General features: G+C 35.4%; 1 protein-coding gene across 2 annotated transcripts in view; it reads right to left on the reverse strand.

Moving 5' to 3' along the window:
- Positions 1-1907: 1907 nt before the first annotated feature.
- LOC126820645 (protein dispatched homolog 1) overlaps positions 1908-22038 on the reverse strand; it is an 80043-nt gene continuing 59912 nt past the window's right edge. For both annotated transcript variants that reach the window (XM_050548716.2, XM_050548717.2), the window contains exons 3-4: positions 8310-8580; positions 1908-6539 (exon numbers count right to left, since the gene is read on the reverse strand). In XM_050548716.2, coding sequence (XP_050404673.1) covers positions 3550-6539; positions 8310-8580 — 3261 coding nt within the window. In that variant the 3' untranslated portion in view covers positions 1908-3549. The remainder of the gene's footprint in view (positions 6540-8309; positions 8581-22038) is intronic.

Below are 22038 nucleotides of genomic sequence, written 5' to 3' on the forward strand. Positions count from 1 at the left end.
AGACAATCCATAAAGGATTGTGTGCCCTGTAGGCGACCCACAGGTACACACACACCCACAGGGGGGCGACGGCATAATACGTCCACATTATGAATGTATACCTATAAAAAATGAACATACTGAAGATTTCAATTATCCATTTTATCGTTAAATTTTAGAATCTCGCGTGTATTCTAAGAGTATAGCGGAAACAATACGAGTCCTCTATACAGGCCCCTACAAATTATACAATGCCTGTATCTATAATATGCTTAAACTGTGAATACATTTCTGTTCAAGATGTATTATGTAAGATTTAGCTAAAGAGTTGACCGTTCTTGCCATAATAGTTCAAAAATAGATAATAAAAAATGAATATACTGAAAATTTCAATTATCCATTTTATCGTTAAATTTTAGAATCTTGCGTGTATTTTAATCCATTTAAATCTCAACCATCCGATGATCAAGCGAGTTGATTATAGTCTTGCCATGTGAATAAATGTCTAAATAATACTTAATATAACATTTGAAGCCAAAATAAAGACCTGCAATAGGCAGATTTAGCTCTTACATAACTCATCTTTAATTTATAATCCAAATACATATAGATGGAATAAATAATGTAAAACAGTGTATCTCAAAATTGAACCAAAAGCATTTTCAGAAATGTCACTGTTCTAAAGTGATAAGGGCCTAATTCCGTAAAACAATGTGAAACGCTATATATTCAGCAGTGTACAAAAACTCGATCGAATATCTCAACATAATTTAACCTAAAATGATCCCGAGGAAATGATTTTAATTCAACAAAGGGCCATAGAATTCCGTTACAAATTAATGGAATCCCCCGAAACGTGAATTGGAATTGTAATTCAGCTACATACAGATACCAAACTTCAATCAAATATCTCGAAGTCAACAAAGGGCCATAAACCGGCCAAAATTTAACGGAATCTACGAAATGTGAATTTGGTCTGTAACTCTGGTATGTACAGCAGTATACCAAATTTCAATCAAATATCTCAAAAATTCATTTAAATTTCTTCTAGAAAACAAAAAAAGACAGACACAGGGGTTGAGAGAGAATTTATGGTCTCCCGGATTTACAGGTAGCGACTAATAAAATAACGATGCTTGGCATTTTGGTATGCACACAGATATTGATCAACGCAATGCTGTAAGATTGATTAATAGATAGGCCAAGATTTAGACGAATGCTCTCATGATCTACAATGGGTATTGTACAACATTATATTGATTGTCAATAATATAATTAAAGGAAGACTAACAATATTGTCGGGGAATGTTGCACTACAAAAGATTGGGGTTCGCCCAGGATTATGGGATTTTGAGACCCTAAACAATGTAAAGATTATGGTGCCCCATATAACTAATTCAAATAAAACGATACTAAATTGATACATTTTTTTTAATTTTTCTTTTTATCTTTTAAACAATATATTTTGTTATCTTTTAAATAGTATTTTATTCACAATTGTATCTGAACACTACAGGGATTGGTGAACAGGCACAACCTATATTAAACCTCTCTCCGTGTCAAATATAGACATGTATTTATATTTTAGAAAAAAACAATGTACGAGGGAAAACATATTTACAGTGAGTGTGTTGCAAATTTGCCAAATTATGAACTGCAGTGGTATAGTTCTCCCTTGAACATTCATAATTTGTCTTTGTAAATGAAACAAAACTTATGTAAGCCTTATTTCTAAATTTTCCGATGGCAAAATCCTGGAACTGTAGGGCCCCTGGTTAAGTTGAAAAGTTTGACGCTGATAAAAAAAAAAACCTCTGCGCCGCCCCCGCCACACACATACATCACATACACCGCCTTTCCTTGGTGTTCTAATGGTCAACAAGAGCAATAGTGTCATGCAAATTAATAAAAAATACAAACAAATCAACTTAATTAAATAACACATTTATTTCTTTATTTCATAAGATAAAATTGTGACCAAAAATTAAATGGTCATTTTGGTAAGCGAGTTATTAGTCGAGCCCAGTAAGATTTGATGTGGTTTTATTAATACGATTTTATGAAGATAAACCCATGTTCGAATTATTTTCTTAAAAAGTGAATAATAGGCCTTGATATATTTAATATGTATTAGCAAAAAATAATATTACCATCGATGTTAAAGGGCGGGGATGGTCTGGGAAGGAGCATGCGAGTATGATGGGCTTTGGGGGCCAATAAAGAAGTTAACGTTCTCGCGTAGTTAGGTCACTTTTTAGTCTTGAGTTTTTGGTGACTTATTGGTAAATTGTTACACGCTAAATTTGTGCATGAGTTAGAAACATCCGTCTCCGTTTACTAGCAATCAAATGTCATGTGGAAGAACGTTTCAGTAGCGAAGTAGTAGCCTGGTGTTCCACTACTTATCGATCGACAGTTCATTATTAGTCTCTATCATTCAGAATAGTCATTCGTAACTTGAAGATAAGGGGGTTCTGGGTGACCGAGACAGCAGGACATCGACTCCGAGACGTACATAAACAATCACGCGGCTTCATAAATTTCAACATTTTATCATATTAATACATTAACTTATGATAAACAGATTAATAATCTTATTTTACTTAAATATAATTTGATATTTAATTTGTAGGTGGAAAGTGCGACCCCCTCTTTATAGAATGGCACCCAAACGCTTTATGAATCAAAGCGTGAAATGGGCGTGGAACAACGAGTAGCTTGCGGTAGAAAATATTTTTATTTTGTTAAGAATCTAATGAAAACAGAATCCACATGAACTCCGCGATTTTCGATCGAAATATTGATAATTTTGGCTGGGATGGTCCCTATAATATAGACCTAAACCATTGAAAAATACAAATAAGTGTCAATTTTGTGAGGAGCAGTGAGTCAATAATTGTTAACAGTCTGGGTCATTGCAGCATACAACGAAGATAATCTAGAAAAGAAAAATAGTCACCAATACGGCGATGCCATGGGGGATACTTATATTACTAAGAATATAATCTAGACAAAATTGAGCTGAATCTGTATAAAGTCACAAGAGTTTGAGAACGGCTGATAGATGCAGTTGCCGGCAAAATGTTAGTATTAATTATGATGAGATTATATATCAACCCCATTTCAGTAATTAAATATTTAAAAAAACGGTTAATTCAATATTTTGTAAAACAATAAATTGGTCATTTGTATAAAACAAAGAAAACTCTATTTCGAGTTTTTAGGACCCAAAACGAAAACGTGCTAAAGACATCATTTCCCCGTATTTTATATGAATCCAAGATTGTAAGAATACACTATGTAGTTTATCAACACAGTAATTTAATTTATTAAATATTATGTTTGAAAATTAAATTCTAAAACCATTCCACAATGCCTCGGTAAGTTTCTGAGTTTTGATTCCTTTTTTTTTTATTTTTTGTTGTTTTTTTTTTAAGTAGAAAAAAGTATTTACAGATAATAAAGTAGAGATCTGGTAAAGCTATATTAAGTATACATAAAGGTTAGAAAAAGCAAAAAATGTAAAAAAAAAAAAAAAAAAAAAAAAGTAACAAAACAAACAGTGATTTTTTAGACCTCTGCACCATTTTGAATTATGACATCACTTTCTAATACCATAGTTTTTGGTTCCTTTACGACTTCATCTTTCTTTTCAGGATTTATTCTTTCGTGTTCAATATCTGATGTCATGTCTGATTGCCCCTCACTCTGGTCTTTTACACCTGATTCAAACTTAACATATGTTTCACGTTTTGGGACTATAACTTCAGCTTCTAAGGGATACCGAGTGCTCAGGTCGGCATATACAGTTTTTTGCCGTATGCGGGCATGGGAATGAGGTCTGGAATGTGATTGAGGTTCATAAACTTCTGTAAGAGGTTCAAGTTCATGTATTTCACTAATAGTGTGATTAGGATAACTTGTGCTTGAACTTGATAATGTTGATTCAGAAAAAGCATAAACTGTTTTATCTACATGTTTTCGTCTGCTTGGAGAACAACAGTCTGAAGATGGCCAATGAAATTGACCAAACCCTCCCTGTGGTCCCAGAGTTCTTAATAGTGATTGAAAGAAAAATGTTGAGTAAACCCATCCAATTGTAATAATTAACATAAGAAAAATTCCAAACTTGTTATAAGCTAAAACAGTTGAAGGCATCATTAATGACCCAGCTAGGAATGTCGTTAATGCTGCCATAGCCACAGCACTTCCCATTCGTCCAACAGAACATGCTACACGCATCTCTCGATCTAGATCAGGAGACAGTCTATAGGCCACACCATAATGTAAAGTGAAATCTATGGACATTCCTATAGCAACAGTAATAACCACTGATTCCAATATATTCAATTCCCAGCCTAACAGCACCAGAGTTGCTATAGTAACAGCAATGATACACGTGATACACAAAATCGCATATAATGTAATGAGAACATTTAATGTTGTGAAAAAGGCCACAACAGCAGCTACAGCAAGAGACACACCCATTGCTAAAGGAGTTCCTGTAGCAAGACTTTTTTGCAGATCATAAAATGCAAGGTCACTTATTAACCAGCCATTTCTCATTTCAGCAGGTGCCTGCACCATTTCCTCTGTTACCCATTGGTTTATTCGCTGATAAAAAGAACTCATTTTCTCATATGATTGGCTGTAAGGTTCGTTACTGAGAAACTCAATAAAGAAGGCACTAATTTGACCATTGGAAAATCGTGGTCCTGGGGAGTAGGCCGAGTAGATAACGCCTGGTGTCTTTTGTAAGGCTACAATATAGCGACTTAAACAATGGCTAAACACGGCTCTACTAAACGGAAACTTGGTTTCATTACAACATGGAGTATTATCTGTGGTTTCAACTCGACATGGTTGCTTCATGTATTCATACACAAAATTTTCTAAAAAGCAGTTTGTAAGTTGTATACCTGGGGATTTTAGATAAAAATCAGAACGGCGCAATCGTTGACAGAATTCCAGAATCCATTTTTGAGCATTTTCTGTTGTCAAATCAAATGCACTATCAAATACTAATGATCCCTTTTTACTTGGGTCAAGTCTGTCACCATTGTCAATTGGGTGTATTCCCCATATAACTGTGATGGGCAGTAATGGAATGTCATTTGTATTTTCAGTTTTTTCAAAACCAAATACCTCACCAAGTTCAAAATCATATTTTTCTAATAAATGATTGGATGAAAACACTTGAAATTTTTTAGATGAAGGGAGTTTAAGACGCGGATAATAAAATATAACAAGAACACCACATATTCCTAAACTACCGTAAATAAACAGCCACAAATAACGAAAGCGAATAACAAAACAAGGTAAAATCTTCTCAAAAAATATTCTGGACCAATCAGTAATGAGGTAATATAGTTTGTACGGAATTTTACACAAATAGTAACCCACGTTTTTATTGCCTGAATATATGTCAGGACTATGACAAACACAAAAATTGCACCATTTCTTGTAGGCCATAATACTGGCTGGAATCCATGTTATCATCAACACAAAGTTACAGAAGACGGCAGTGCCTGCATATATGCTAAAACATTGAATGGCAGTGATGTCACTAATATAATTTGAATAAAAGGCCGCAGAAGTTGTTAAACTGGTTACTAACATTGATAGAGTAGCATGTCGTAACGTATCACTCACAATTTTTTCTAAAGTTCCATTGTTTTTTTCAGATTTTGATAAGTGCCACACTTTACAATAAATGAACATGTCATCAGCCCCAATACCAATCATAATTATAACAGTTACCATATTCATATATGGAAAAAATTTGATCTCAAACACAAACATGTAGAGAAAATATGCCACTTCCAGTGATCCAAACATGGCTAAAAATGTCATACAGGTGATAAAAATGGAGGATGAATAAAGCCACATGAAAATAAAGATGACCGCACCAGCAGCAGACAGCCATTTTGTATCTGATATTAGATATTCTTCAAACAGTATATGCTTTATACCAAACTCAGCACCAACTATTTCTACAGTTTTGTATTGTCTGGGTAAACTTTCTATATATTTATATAAATCTATTGAGGAGGAGCTGCCAGCAACAGGAAGAAATGTAATGGTATATTTTAAAGACAATTTATTGTTTTTTGTGAGTTGTTTTGAAAATGAAGAGTCTGTTAAATAGTGTAAAATATGATAAACAGCATTATATTGGGTACACTGATGAGGAATTCCTGGGCAGTGATCTAATGGATGATCATAAGAGTAAAACCAAGCATCCGGAGAGAAATGACAGTTAGGTCCTAAGGAGTAGTTACCATAAAATGGTGCACACATCTCCAGAGTATTAAGTACTTGACTTAAATCATCTTCTGTCACCTCCATACATCCACTCTTATTGGATAAAAGGGCTACATAGTTTCCAAGTGACCAACTTCTACAACAGTTATGACTCATGGCTTTGATACAGTTGCTACGGTAATCCTTTCTTTTATGTAGCCATGAACTTTCCATTAGACATAAATTATGGAGATTTTTTGCACTATATAAGGAACTACCATCTGCAGAACCAAACACCAATCTGGCATAGGCTTTATCTGAAAAACAGATTGTGTGATGATGAAAATATTATTTGAAACATGAATACATATTTGATTAACACTCTTATATGGATATACTACCTTTATGTGTATTGAAACGTAGAATGTTAATACAACTCAACATTGAGGCTGATGTCCCCGACTGAAATCCCAAAATAAATAGATGACACATTTTAATTTATCACACATTTATTTTTTTCAAAAGTATCAATCAATCAAACTGATATCAACTTTTATCAATTATGCACTAAGTTTCATCACTCTCTATCAGATAGAATCAAAGTTATCTTGGCCTAAAGCATTGACCAATGAAATTGCTTAGCTCTGCTTAGCTTTCGCTCGAAATGTTAATCATTGAACTCAGCCCAAGAAATTCACCTAATGAACATTTACATCAAATTTAAACATTCTATCTCAATTAAAAGCAGAGTTGTTATGTTCGAAAGTCTTGACCAATCAAATTGCTTATCTCTCCTTAGCCTAAGCATAAAATTCTCATCATCGAACTTATTCAAGGTAATGATATAATGAATCTATACTCGGAGTTTCATCACTCTCACTTAATTATAACCAAAGATATCGTGTCCCAAAGCATCAACCAATCAGATTGCTTATCTCATCTTACCTTAAGCAGACAATGTTTATCATCGAACTAGATCAATTAGAAGGAGAGTTACTGTGTTCCAAAGTCTTGTCCAATCAAATTGCTTATCGTTCTGCTTACCCCGAGCAGAAAGTGCTCATTATCGACCTTAGTCAAGGTATTGATGTGATAAAACTATACACCAAGTGTCCTCACTCTCACTAAATTAGAACTAAAGTTATCGTGTCCCAAAGCATCAACCAATCAAATTACTTATCTCTGCTTACCCGAAGCAAAAAATTCTCATCTTCAAACACCATAAAGGCATTGACCTAATTAAAACCTACACCTAGTTTGAAAATTCTACCTAAATTAGAAGGAGAGTTATTGTGTTCCAAAATCTCGGCCAATCAAATTGCTTATTGCTCTGCTTACCCTGAGCAGAAAATGCTCATTATTGAACTTAGTCAAGGTATTGATGTAATGAAACTAACACCAAGTTTCATCACTCTCACTTAATTAGAACTAAAGTTATCGTGTCCCAAAGCATCAACCAATCAAATTGCTTATCTCTGCTTACCCTAAGCAGAAAATGCTCATCTTCGAACTCCATCAAGGCATTGACCTAATAAACACCTACACCAAGTTTGAACATTCTAGCTCAATTAGAAGGAGAGTTATTGTGTCCCAAAAAGTGTGACAGACAGACAGACCCATTTTAATAGTCCCCTGCTTTCTACAAAGGCGGCTGACAAAAATTCAGAAGTAGTATATTCATATAAGTGTGTTAATTTTAGTGAAATCTATTTCTACATGTCTTATAAGGATTAATACATATATGATTCTATAATTGTTTGAGCCTTAGATATAGGTGTATGTATACTGTGTCTTGAGAATGGTATTTTATGCCACTATAGTTACATCGCAATTAATCTTTTCCATGTTTAATTTTCTACTTTAGTGAAGACTACACAGTCAGCAATATATTTGTAAACTATATAAAAGGTGAAAAATATGTTTTACATATATTTCATGTGGTCAGTTGGGTCAGTAAACCAAATAATAAAATAACTAAGGCCTAATATAGAAAATATAATTAAATGTGTCCTGCTTCACAATCAGGTATTTTTTGGGAGAAGGACACATGTAGTTCAATTTACATTATATAATTTCTCAAAACCTACCTGGTATACCACAAAAGAACTTTTCATCTGAATCATATTCTAATTTTGAAGAGTTTTTTGATGCTTTGGATGACAATCGTAGTTTTTTTCTTTTCTTCTTCTTTTCCTTCTGCCGCTTGCGTTCTTTTGACTTATTGCGTATTCGTTCAATAAGATTTTCTTTGTACATTTTAACATATGGTAGCAAGTTAACATTTTCATCGTTATTTTTAACCAAGTTTTCATATGCCACCATTCTTGCACCTATTTCAGTTTGTCTAGGCTCAAAACCCTGGGAAAAATTAGAAGAGTAAAAGGATGAAATCAAACACGCTACCAGGCTATATTAAAAATAGGTTGTCAGGAAAAGAAACATACGAGCACAGCAGCTATGTCATCTTTTTTAGGTAATGGGAGCATTTACAAGCTACTAAAAACAAAGATTGGAATACACCCACACAGCAGCTATGACTAAAAGTAAACTAGAGCCATAAACAGAAGCTTATCTAGGAATAAATCGTGGAAGGATGCCATCAAAAAATTGAATCTTTATTTTACAAACTGTAGCCTCTATCGCATTCACAGGTTTTTCGATAACCCCGAGTGGAAAACTGCGGAACAGTGAATATTGACACATGTAGGATTTGTCCTCTAATGACCACAATCCTTCACACCAAATTTGAATAAAGATAGGTTGCCAGGCAACGAAACATACGCCCACAGCAGCTATATCGTCCGGGCAGTCAACAAGAGTTGTCACATATTTTTACTTTTTTCGGTAATGAAACATTTATAATACACTAAAATCTGATTAAAAGTAACAACTCATTAAGTAATTATCAAAAACCATTAGAATTTGTTTGATTTTTATAAATTTCTGCCCCATGCTAACGTTTAGTATACGAAACTTTTAACATCATGGATTAGCTGTTCAAGTCATAAAGATTCATTGAAAATCAATATACTTGTTCGTCTCAAGACCTTAAACTCTGTGTATCAATCTGAAGTCAATCAGATGATAACGTTAGCCTCTAGAGTGTCACAAGATTTTTCAAAGTGATCAAGGGCCATGACTCTGGCAGCAATTATCCGAAATCGTTGAAAATCAATATGATTCTTCATCGCATGGCCTCAAACACTGTGTATAAATTTAAAGTCAATCGGATATTAACTTTAGCCTCTAGAGCGTCCACAAGCAATAGTGGACGCCGAACGGACGGGGGTGACAACAATATACGACCACATTTCAATGTGGGCGTATAAAAATGTAGCCTTTAGTTTTTCAGCAAAGAGGGTTAACGCCAAAGGGAAGGTCATGGAATGCTGAATTTTGATATTGATAGAGTTTGTACTCTCATGACACCAAACGCTTCACAACAAATAGATTTGAGACTACTGGGATTAACAATCAATGTTTACAAAATTATCATTATTTATAAACACTTCTGTATAAACTTGCAACATCTCTTTTCAAAACTCTACACTTTCCCAAACTGCAGTGGGATTTTGGTTTTCGTCCACTCTGTTAGGCTGATTATTAATCTTTTGAAAAAATAATGTATCTACATGTACATGTATATCCATATGTTTCAGAAAAAACGTAATTCTCTTTTGCATACTACCTTTGCTCAACACAAGTTTGTACAACCATGGACCTTATAATATTATAAGGTCCATGGTACAACTGAGTGCCAATATATTATACAAAATGTCTTAAGGTTCAATAAGAAATGAAATGAAATGGGGTTTAACGTCCTATTGGTCTGCTCCAAACTGGACTAAAGGTTCAACAAGCATATTCATTATCATATACAAAGGGTAAAGTATACTTTAATTTATCAAGCTTCAAAGATGTAGAATAAATCTATTTAACTCCTTCTGCTTGGCTGTCTTTTATTTCTTACACCTTCTTTTGGGAAATATTACACGAACATATAAAACGGGAATAAGAATAATCTTTAAATGGTATTTAGTAACCGGATTGAGTAAAAATAAAAACACATACTCGGGTGAAACAGCTACTAGTGTATGTAAGGTGACATTTTGAAGAATATTCACTCAACGTTTTCAAGCTAATACAGCAATACAAATACGAAACAATAATGTAACAAATTGCCCATTTTAACATATTTTTTTTTAAAGGTCCACAAATTTATTGTACCCGCCCCTGTCAGGAACATAAATGTAGGAGTGTGTGGGGATGTGTGGAAAAAAAATTGTTGGTCATAAAATAAGTGCAGTCGGTTGCAAAATAATGCATCGCCAAATAAATGAATTAATGAGCTAAACAACATCAAAATAGAAGGAAAAAATCCCAAATACTGTATTATAGGTATATGTGTTGATCTGTGCACCTAAATTGTATACATCACGCAAAACTATATAGTAAACTTCGCATAAGTCTGATCTAAGTGGGCTGACCAAGTTTATCTGAGTTAGCAGAAGACCTAGTTCAGCTCTGAACGTAGGTCTCATTATCGCCCTATATGTTTAGGAACCGTCCTATTGAATCCTTGTTGAAATAAAATCGGTTTCCAGTCAATTTTACTGGGCAACTTTTTACTGCTAAACGGTCGTGTATCAGTCTCTATGAACACTTGAACAATGTAAAGAACATTTTAGTGAGAAAATAAGACCTCGCTAGAGTCAGTATGTGCAACACAACATGCTGTTAAAAATGCATGCCCTTCTGCTAAATGGCTTTGGCGGACACCATTGAGGTCTAGATGTGGGGTGGCGCACGGATTTACGTGGCTCAGCCATATAAGATGAAACGAAATTTAGGTAAGCTGGGGTGGGGAAAAATTAGAATCGTTGAAAAGCTGAGAAACTTCAGTCAATTATTGCTTTGCCTAGCCCAATTACAATCAAATTTTTTCAAAAATTCTAATTTCGTTTCGTCTTATACGGGCCGAGTTGCGCAAATTTGTGCGCTGCCCTGTATTTGGATTTCAATGGCGTCAGCCAGGCCGTTTGGTGGAGGGGGATGTATTTCTAACGGCATGTTGTGAACATACTGCCGATCCGACTTAGGGTCCAAACGATTTTATCCCAGTTGAGCGAATATCCGTCTTATACGAATCCCACGTTTACTGTAGTTGGTCTTACACTAAATGCAGTCACTGCAGTCAACTAAATGAATCAATGAGGTAAAAAAAAACAATGCCAAAATAGAAGGGAAAAATATCAGATACTTAAAGTAGCTAAGTCTCTAACTCAATATCATTCAAAATCTTCAACATTGAAAACACGAATTATTTGTCAAATTAAATCAACATTCATGTTGTGATCTTACCGGAAAAAGATGGGCTTTTGATATCCAATATTTAAGACAAAATAAACATTTTACCATTGGTACACGAATCGTGTACCATAATGCGCTTCAGCCCCAGTTGTATCAAGAGACTCGAGGGATGAGGCTAGATACATTGCACCAAATCAAATGGCATATGTAGACCGGAATAACCAGACGCTAGAAAATTTGCACTCGCTTAAGACTGCTGGCTTATTTTGCCGAACATAACTGATTTGAAATTGGAGTAAAAACGGAAACCATTGAATGTAAATTAGTTTATATACATTCATATTACAGTATTATATGCATTGCGACCCACTTTTGTCAATTTCTAGGTCCTAAATGTAAGCGATTTAGCTCCTTTAATATAGGTATGACATGTGCGTTGATCTGTGCACCTAAATTGCAAAACTATATATAAAATAACCCAGTCAACTTGTCATGGCTGAAAAAATGTTTATTACTCTTATTCTGTTAAGAGTATGTTGGTCTAAGAAATTGAGAGAGCTTGTTGTATGAAGAGTTTGATAATTCAAATTTCATTCTTGATTGTCATACAAATAATATTAGTCAAACAGTTGGTAACAAGTTATTGGAATGGTAAAAGAAAATGCATGTTTGTTTCAGAAACACATACAAAATCTTTCAATTATGAAATTTTAAGGTGATCTATTACTAGACAATTTTTACTTTTGCAAATTCAATAGCAGTAGAAATTAAAACGTTTATATATATATATATATATATATATATATAGCAGAAAATTTCTGGAATCCAAGTATCCCTATCCAGCAGCCAAGCCACACTAAACGGTATATTATTTATTTCAAGATGCCTGGTGGAAAACACTACAAAGTCAAATGTGGAATTTGTGGGTCAACTTTCAATAACGACTATACCGGTTGGCACTGCTGCACTTTCCACCCCAGTTAAAACGTTACCACACTCCCAACCAATCTACACTCTCTTCACTCTTTGTATCGCATGTACAAGAACAGGCAAACTTGCCATCACGTTCATCTCCCAATGACACCCAGTTTGACCAGTCATAGGATGAAGAGCATCAACCTGAGGCACCTGTGGAATTTGCGAGACTGAGCAGCAACATGATCTTGAGATGACAAGTGATGAAGAAATGCTCTATAAGCCATCACTGGAGCAGCAACTAAACGTGAATCGTGATGATCAAGTTGACAAAATCATTTCTGAAAGCTCTAATTATTCAGATTCTAGTACTGAAAACACCGATACTGCAACTGGGAATCCAACTGAATGCTGGATTACATGTTATGGCAAATTACGGCATTTGACTTCTACTATTGGCGAATGTCAAGAACTGCTTTCAACTGCTGAGAATGCTGATGCCCCAAACACAAAGCATTTACTAGGTGATTCGGTGGATATTGTTCAGAGAATTAAAGTTCAGAGTTCATCTTTACTGAAGATAGCTGTCAATGAAATAACAAAGCTTGATGATGTTCCCTAATTCTGTGGATCAAGCTCCTATCAAACGTGACCCAGCCAAGAGGTGGAACATAATGACTGACGCAGATAGGATTTGCCTGATAGAACAAGGCCCTTTCCAGCCCAAACTCACATGTTATCCTAGAAATCCTAACATAAAAGATAAGAAAAAACAATGCATGTTTTCATCGGAATGGTTCAAGCAGTATCCATACCTTGAATATTCCCTCCACGCAGACAACGCTTATTGCTTTGTGTGTCAGTTGTTCCCCCAATCTGACACCAGAGATGTTTGGATTAAAGATGGCCAGAACGCGTGGGACAAGATGAAAAGTGTCGGACAAAGAAGAAAGGGAAGATATCCACTCATTTTGGTCACAAAGCCGCGTTACAGCAGTTGGCTAATTTCGTTGATCCAAGGGGACACATTGACTTGTTGATGGATAAAGCTTGGCAATAAAAATTATGCTCGATATCACCAGAACTCTTGGACGCCAAGGCTTGGCCATGCGTGGATCATCCGAAGAAGATGAAGGAAACAGTAATTTTAATTATTTTGTGCAGTTGCTTTCTAGACCGGTGCCGTCTTTCAAACGGTGGCTAGCTGATGCCCCCAAACCTTCTTACGCTGCCAGATATTTTCTCCAAAGTCTCAAAATGAATATATCAAACTGCTTGGTGAAAGATGTTTCCAACAGAGTGACAGAGGAGGTAAATTGCTGACACGACCCCTGGCATGTCACACACTGATCAAATGGCAGTAGTGGCTCAACATGTTTGTCCTGATTCTGGTCTTCCAACTGAACGCTTGGACGACATCAAAGACATCAATGATAAAACTGGGGATGGACAAGCACTGGCGATTATCGCATCACTCGACAGAAAGTGTCTTGATCCAATCGCACAACTTCACAGCATCTATGTCTGGTGTTTTCAGGGGATGTCATGCAATGATGCACACTCATCTTGAATGCGACATTCCGTATATACCCTGCACAGCCCACAGAATAAATATATCAGTGGAATAATCTACCATTTAGTTTAAGATGTTGTACATCTCTATATTCTTTTAAAAAACAACTTAAAACACATTTATTTAATCAGGCTTTTAACTGACTCTGTATACAATCGTTAACATGTCCATAATCTTGTTGTTTATGTATGATTTACATTGTCACTTTGTAAAGTGCTCCTGAACATGTTATATGAAAGGGTGCACTATAAATATGCTGTAATAATAATAATAATAATAAAGTATGTGCACTTTTTGAGATATTGCAAGAGCTCTTCGTTTTCGTCACATACAGCACTAAGCAATTCAATGTTGACCGCGAAAAAGTGAAACAGTCCGATGAAGAACTGTTGATGCTTCTCAATCTGTCAGCCACGCATTGAGTAGCACGCGAGGAATCTATTTGTATTAGAAGTCCTTGAGATCTAGACCGACTCCATGTACAACACAAAAACAAGAGTAAAGGCGGGAGCATTGTTGGATAAGATGAAATGTTTCAACTTCTTGGTGATGTTGATGTTTATAAAAAACGTTATGGGTGAGACCAAGTGTTCAGGGCATCGACATGAATATAAATTGATACCATACAAAGTTTCAAAGCAACCATTACAATGCTCGAACACATCCGCAATGACAGTGACGGCCTGGAAAATCAGATACAAGCGACTAAGTCTGTGGCTGAACAACATGCTTTATGCCATATTAATTTGGCCGAACAACATAGCATCTCCGATCATCCTGAAACGGCAGCCAGCCATAGTCTGGTGGAGCATGACAGGAAGGAATTTATTGCGGTATCTGATGCAATAAAGGCAAAACTGGAAGGCAAATCTGAAGGCTGTTTACGGACATTCTTCAACCGGCTGTGACCTTGCTGCAACCACCCTACAATGGCCCAGTCGACAATACAGAATTGGTACGGTTCTGTGCTATGTTCCTTGTGTCGATGCGACAAGATGAGGACGCCTTGAAGGCTGAACTGACCATGTTCCGATGCCATCTGAAAGAAAACCACAAGGAAATTCGATCAGTCAACAATGCACTAGTTTATCTAAAATCCTGGAGTGAAACATTGTTTCCACTGACTAGACAGTGTTTCATATTGCTACTTACAGTGTCTTAACATCCACATCTGCGGAGCGCAGTTTATGCGTTAAGTAATGAAACAGGAACAGTAACTATTGACTCTTGCATGTGAGAGTGACCTGATGGACATGATCAATCTTGACAAAATCACCAATCGGTGGTGGGGGGTTGGATGGCTGAATGGTTAGCGTGCGCGCGCTGTTATCATAAAGTCTGTCATTGAGTCGACTGGCGTGGTTTCGAATCCCCGGTTGTACGTGACAAGGAGTAGGGTCGCCTGTCCAACCTCATGGGTTTTCTCCGGGTCCTCCGGTTTCCTCCCACTGCTAAAGACTCCTATGCGCAAGCGAATTATTGAAATAAAATTAAACCATATGTTAGTCCCGAACTGACCTAGTTTGTTTTTGAGTGGACGTTAAACCCCATTTCTCTCTCTCTCTCTCTCTCCAATCGGTGGTCAAACTTGACTAAGCGAGGGCGCTTGATGAAAATATGAGGACATAATCATATTTTTGCTACTTTATGTATATTCACCGCAAAAATATATCAAAGATACAGGTCCATTTAAATGATGTAATTATTATCACTTTCATTGAATGAATCACAGACATAAGAACTGCAACTGTAGTGGTATTACTACAAGGCCCTCTTGTGAACCTACCCATTGAAATCATCAGAAATGGAAACTAAAATGGCTATAGGGCAGTCCTCAAGTACCTGCAACTGAAAGGACTAACCCAACACAGATACATGCTGACATGGTCTCCACTTTAAGGGATGATGCCTCTTCCTTTTCCACAGTAAAGAAGTGGGCTGCGGAATTTAAGCATGGTAGAGAGAGCCTTGACGATGACCCCCCGGTTTGTTTTGTTACTATGATTTTGACTAGTTGTTTCATGTACATTATCCTTGTGCATTGTATAGAGCCATCGTTATCAATTGCGATCTGTGTCGGACTAAACGTCCGCTACTTATTGCTTGATAGGTATCTAAAACAGTATAAAAGTATCCGTGTCTCAGAAATGAACAGTAGGCCTACTCTTTCTGTATATTTCTGATACACAGATACTTTTAAGCATGTATTGAAACTAAACAGGACAGTTCTATCAAAGGTTGCCAGTGGCAACGAGTAGAAGTGGGATGTAAAACATGATACATGAAAATATGGTAAAACCATGGACCTTATAATACAGTCCATGGTAAAACTATGGAGACTTGATAAAGAATTTATATACATGTAAATTAATCTGTAAAATTTAACCCTACCTAAATCTTATGTAAAGATCATATAAGTCTCTGTTGATGTTTGATTTAGACATGAAGACAACCTAGATTACACAGACTAAGATCAAGACAAAACAAGTCTTGGAAAACAAACCAACAGTAATGCCCCCTTATGAAATTTAGATATGTGGAAAGGAGTAATTATAATACTATCACCAATGTTTTAGGGCTGTTCTTCATTCGAATAAGCACTCAAGTGATACACATGTAATATTTTATACATATTGATGAGCTATGAATTGGAGTGGGTGTAGTTCATTACTGATGGACAGTGAAGCTGGTCACTGTTCATCAAAAGTCCAATTCCAAATCTGTTTCCATATTACTTTATATACAACTGAACATACATTTTATACAAATCATATCAAAGGGTTAATATAAAGTAACCCTTGACTAGCTCTTAGTTATCTGAATTATATTTCTCAACTCCTATGCACATATTTCCTATATCCTATCTTATTTCATCTCTCATCTGTTTCTTTCATGTGATTGTTGTTGGGTTTTAAGAAACTTATTTACATACAGATGAAAGAGCAATCATTTTGGCAAATAAGAAATGAAATGAAATGGGGTTTAACATCCGACTGTTCTGCTCCAAACTGGGCTAATGAAGACGGGCATATGTGATACAGTATGCTATGAGGCAAATTTTGCCCAGACAGCGGCACTACGGCCAACTCTTATATCGAATTCCAACTGTCAAGGGATCTTTTACTTGCACACCAATGTGTACACGGGACCTCGGTTTTTCGTGCCATCCGAATGACCAGAGAGCTGTTCTTATCAGGCCCTCCGTCCTGCATCACTGACAAGGGGTCGACAAATAAGATTAAAGACAAAATTAGGGATAATATATGGTAACGAATCAAATCGAAGAAATTAAATTAATATATAAATTTAATTGATTAAAGTTTCGTAGTAAAATATAATTAATAGAATCAGTTACTAAGCTTTTAACCATAAATAATGTAAAAGCTTTTGACACTTGATTGGCACTGGTCTGACTCTATTGGATTAAAATCCTTTGTTGTTGCCTTATGTATAATACATTCTTGTCACATACATAAAAAGTTTTTAAGGAATGTAAAATTCCAATTCAAATGAAATTTAAAAAGTCAATGGTAATAAAGTGTCGCATTGTAAAGTATTAGTACATGTATTATATGATAACGAAAGTTTCAATATGTTCACTTTTTAAAGTCTGCAACACCGGAATATTTACATGTATCATTTGTGGAATTGAAACCTTTTAACACATTATTTGTAGGAGTAGGAGTAATTTTCATTTGACTGCTTCATATGCAGAATATATATACATTAGATATTAACATTGTCATATAAATATAACTTCTGCTATAACACACCAATATATCTAGATCACACACATATTTAACCAGGAACACGCTCATAATCTTTAGTAATTTCTGGAAAATTAAATGTTTACTGGATCAGGGATTATGATACTGTTATGAGGTCCACCACATTCATCTTATTGATCTTGAACATTTTTCTGGATACCTTGAAGTCTATTTGGTGATGAACAATGTTCTGCTACTTCTTCTTGACATTGGAGAAATCTCTGAGGTTTGACAAAGTCAACCTTGTCCAGTATTGAAGATATCAGTTTCATGCTTCCTTGGTCCAGTCTGTTATCAGAGATGTTGCTCAGCAAGATTGAACCTGAAATATCTGTTGACCATCTCATATAATAACATTCAATGTGTGACAATAAACAATTATATTAAATAATTTTGAATCAAAAGAATATGGTCATTCCCTGTACTCAACCCGACTAAAATGTAATACCAGTTTCACTTTCTGTTCCAAATATACTGACTGAGCGCCATGGAAAACGCATCACTTAGTTTTTCGTATAACAAAATGATCCTGTAACCATATCTTATTTATTTTGCTTCTTATTGTGAACAATATTCAAATGGGAACACATCAATAACAACACATTTGTACACTTATGGATGTTTAATCTGTAATCAACGGTACAAAGTCAGAGGGGTCAAAACCAAAAGTACGACACAGATGTCAGTAGCGCGTGTGTCCACCATGGGTTCTTACGCACGCTATGCAGCGACGTCGCATGGAATTAACCAATGTTTGAAAGAAGGCCTGGGGCAAATTGTTCCATTCTTGGACAAGAGCAGCTTCTAAAGCAGCAATGGTGTGCATCTGTGGTCTCTGATACAGACGGCGTCCAATCTCATCCCAGACATGTTCTATCGGTGCCATGTCCAGATAAAGATGAAAGCGACACTCATCACTGAAGAGCACACTTTGCCAGTCTACTCTTCTCCATGTCTGGTATCCTTGAGCCCCTATCAAACGCCGCTGACGGTGATGATCCCTGAGGATAGTTCCAACATAAGGTACTTCTCTGAGACAACGTCTTACGGTGTTGGCACTTACTGGTCCTTGTCTTCCCGCAACTGCTGCACCTGTTGGAGTCACTGGGCGGAATCTGTCACGCAGATGAGTGACCCGGATGTAGCGGTCTTGAGCCTGGGTTGAAACGCGTTGTGGACCAGGACGTTGACGGTCACATGTTGATCCAGTAACTCGAACACATTCCAACAACCTTACAATAGTGGACTGATGACAATTGAAGTGTCTGGCAATAGCACGTGTAGACATGCCAGCCCTGGACATTCCCATGGCTTCATTCCGTTGATTTTCAGTAAGTCGTGACATCTCTAGCTCGATTCCTTCACACGTCCAACAACAAATTACGACAGATTGACGTTTCACAGTTCATGTACTGCACATTAAGTTGAAAACATGCTTTTAAAGGGCTCACACACAATGCTGCAAGTGAATATTGGGGTTTTCATATGCATCTCGTGCAATTTTTTTTTGTGCACACGGGCCGATATTTTTTGCATTTGGGAGCATTGTGTGAAACAATAGTTCATAGTATTACATAATATTATACATACAAAACCACCTAGTAATAAAATATTTAGGAAAACAAAGGGATGCGTTTTCCATGGCGCTCAGTATATCATAATTGTGTATGTCTTCAACACTGTTAAATCATCAAGACTGTGCAAAAGCTCAGAAGATACTTTATTCTCTTCTTATTTTTCATATATACTAAACAGCAAAAAAAACCTGTCAGTACGATTTCAAAATCAGAGAGGTACTTTAATCAAATCATTCTAGAAAACGACTTACTAAATGTTGGAGATGTGGTCACAAATATACAATAAAAACATTTGGCAAGTTTTATGCAATACGTCTATTCAGAGTAACATACCAACTTGACGTTTCTTTTGCTGCTTAGTATAGTATTATTAAATATTTTCCTTATGATCTTCCTATGATCATTTCTTATTCTTATATGATCAATTCTTTATTCTTATATGCTCATTTCTTATTCTAATATGATCATTTCCTTATTCTTATATGATCATTTCTTATTCTTATATGATCAATTATTATCGTAATTATTCTCTTATATTATTTATGATCTAGTTTATTGTCATATGTCATAATCAATAAGCAACAAATATGAAAAAGAAAACAAATTATATTTATATATACATATCATTTAATATAATAATCATATTCATAACTTGTATTACCTATTAGATGAAAAACAAAACTCAAATAAGTTTTTTCATAAATGTGACCTGTCATGGCATAATGAGTCACAATGAGAAAATTTTGAAAATTGAGTTATTGTTATTTTCACATTCTCCAACTAATTAGTTTGTTTGAATCGGGCAAAAACTGACTGAGCTGTGTCCATTTGAAGCTACCCAACTCACAAAAGTAAGTTTTGAGAAAAAGCAAGTCAAAGATTTGGTATGTTCCAAAACAAAATCCCATAGCAACCTGGGGTTTTCAGGGTTGCTGAAGATGAAAATCAGAGTAAAAATTTGATCCGACAATTTCCACCATTTATTGCTGTTTTGTTGTTTAATATTTTTTTATTTGGCATTTCAAGGTTGCTGAAGACGAAAATCGTAGTAAATGCACACTTTTCGTAACAAAAAATCAACAACACATGCGTCATATTCCCATGATAGTGTTATACTGAAGAACAATCTATACATTAGTAGTCTATGTTTTGTATATTATAAATTTGGTGAGATTAATCAGTTAATCTCAGCAATTAATTAGCACCAGCTAGTGGTCAGGAAATTAAGGTTGTTGATTGGGTAATCATCAAAAAACTGCCACAGCTTAACATGTGTTCTTTTAACATGTGAACTAAAATAAGGTTTTGCGTGTACGATATGTCTATTATTATTTTCAGGTACCGTAACGGTATCAAAATATGAGTCCCTATAGAAAGGTCAATTTCATTGGCAAGAAATGCTTACGTTCACTTTCAAGCAGTTTGGTTTTGATGTAATCAAACAATGGCAGACTGTTTTTCCCACTCGAGAATCGTCGCATTTCAGCAGGTTGGTCGTTCTCATTTTTTCGACCCATGGTGATAAGAGAATTTTAAACAATAATATCCAATATGCATTCCTTACTTTGCATGCTGTATGAAGAAGCGACAGTAAATGGAATTCAGCTATCAATAAAATTCTCTTCGAAAAGAAAATTATTGGCCATTTTGTTTATTTCCATTTAAGGCCTATTGATTATTATTTTAATGATGAAACCAGATATCAAATAATCACCACTTGGATTAATTATTCAGAGTAAATAATGAGTTGTCGAAGGCTTTATCATTGATCCATGACGGCTGATTAGTATTACTCAATGACACACTCACTTGTCGATTAATTTACATAATTTTGCCACGTGGTTTTGATTAACACTCAACGGCAATCTATATACGGTCAGAATTAATTTTTTTACTGCCACTTATCAGAGTGAATTGCATGTAGGTACCCAAAAACATTATCGCCAAAACCAAATATCTGTCGTCCGCTCGAGCCAGCCACGTAACCATAATGCTTTGCATGCGGTGCCTGGGCCAATCAGCAAACGAGTTGTGTAGACAGCATAGCAACAAGCGGAGTTTGTTTACATTTTTTAGGGGTTTTAAAACTCCAATGTATCCATTCAAAATGAATTCATCGGCAATATTTTGGTCATATTTGTAAACTAGAGATTCTCCGCTTTACAACGATGCTAATTATTATTGCTATTTTTAACTTTTTTCTGTGATAGATAGTATATTTATAGACTCATTTTTGTGAAAATCTCAATTTCGATCAAAATCAATATTTTCACTTTTTTTGTCTCTAGTTCAAAATTAGATAATGTACTGATGGGCAGTATTCTGGTGAAGTTGGTCGCTATTTATCAAAACAAAAGTCCAAATCCAAATCAGTTTCCATATTACTTTATATACAGTTGAACATACATTTTATACAAATCATATCAAAGGATTAATATAAAGGTCTTAATAGGACATGAATATCTATTAAAATTGTCTTATATACATGTAGATCCACCTGTCAGGTAATTATTGTTCTTTAATCTCTCTTCTCTCTTGTATTTTTCTATTACTTACTCTTTCTTCTATATATGTGTAATTACAGCTACTTATTACATTGTCAAATTGTATGTCTTCCCATAGTTTGCAATGCTCTATGGATTTTGACAGACCTAATAAGATAATCAAATATCAA

The sequence above is a fragment of the Patella vulgata genome, chromosome 5, assembly GCF_932274485.2.
Source record: "Patella vulgata chromosome 5, xgPatVulg1.2, whole genome shotgun sequence".
Lineage (NCBI taxonomy): Eukaryota > Metazoa > Mollusca > Gastropoda > Patellidae > Patella > Patella vulgata.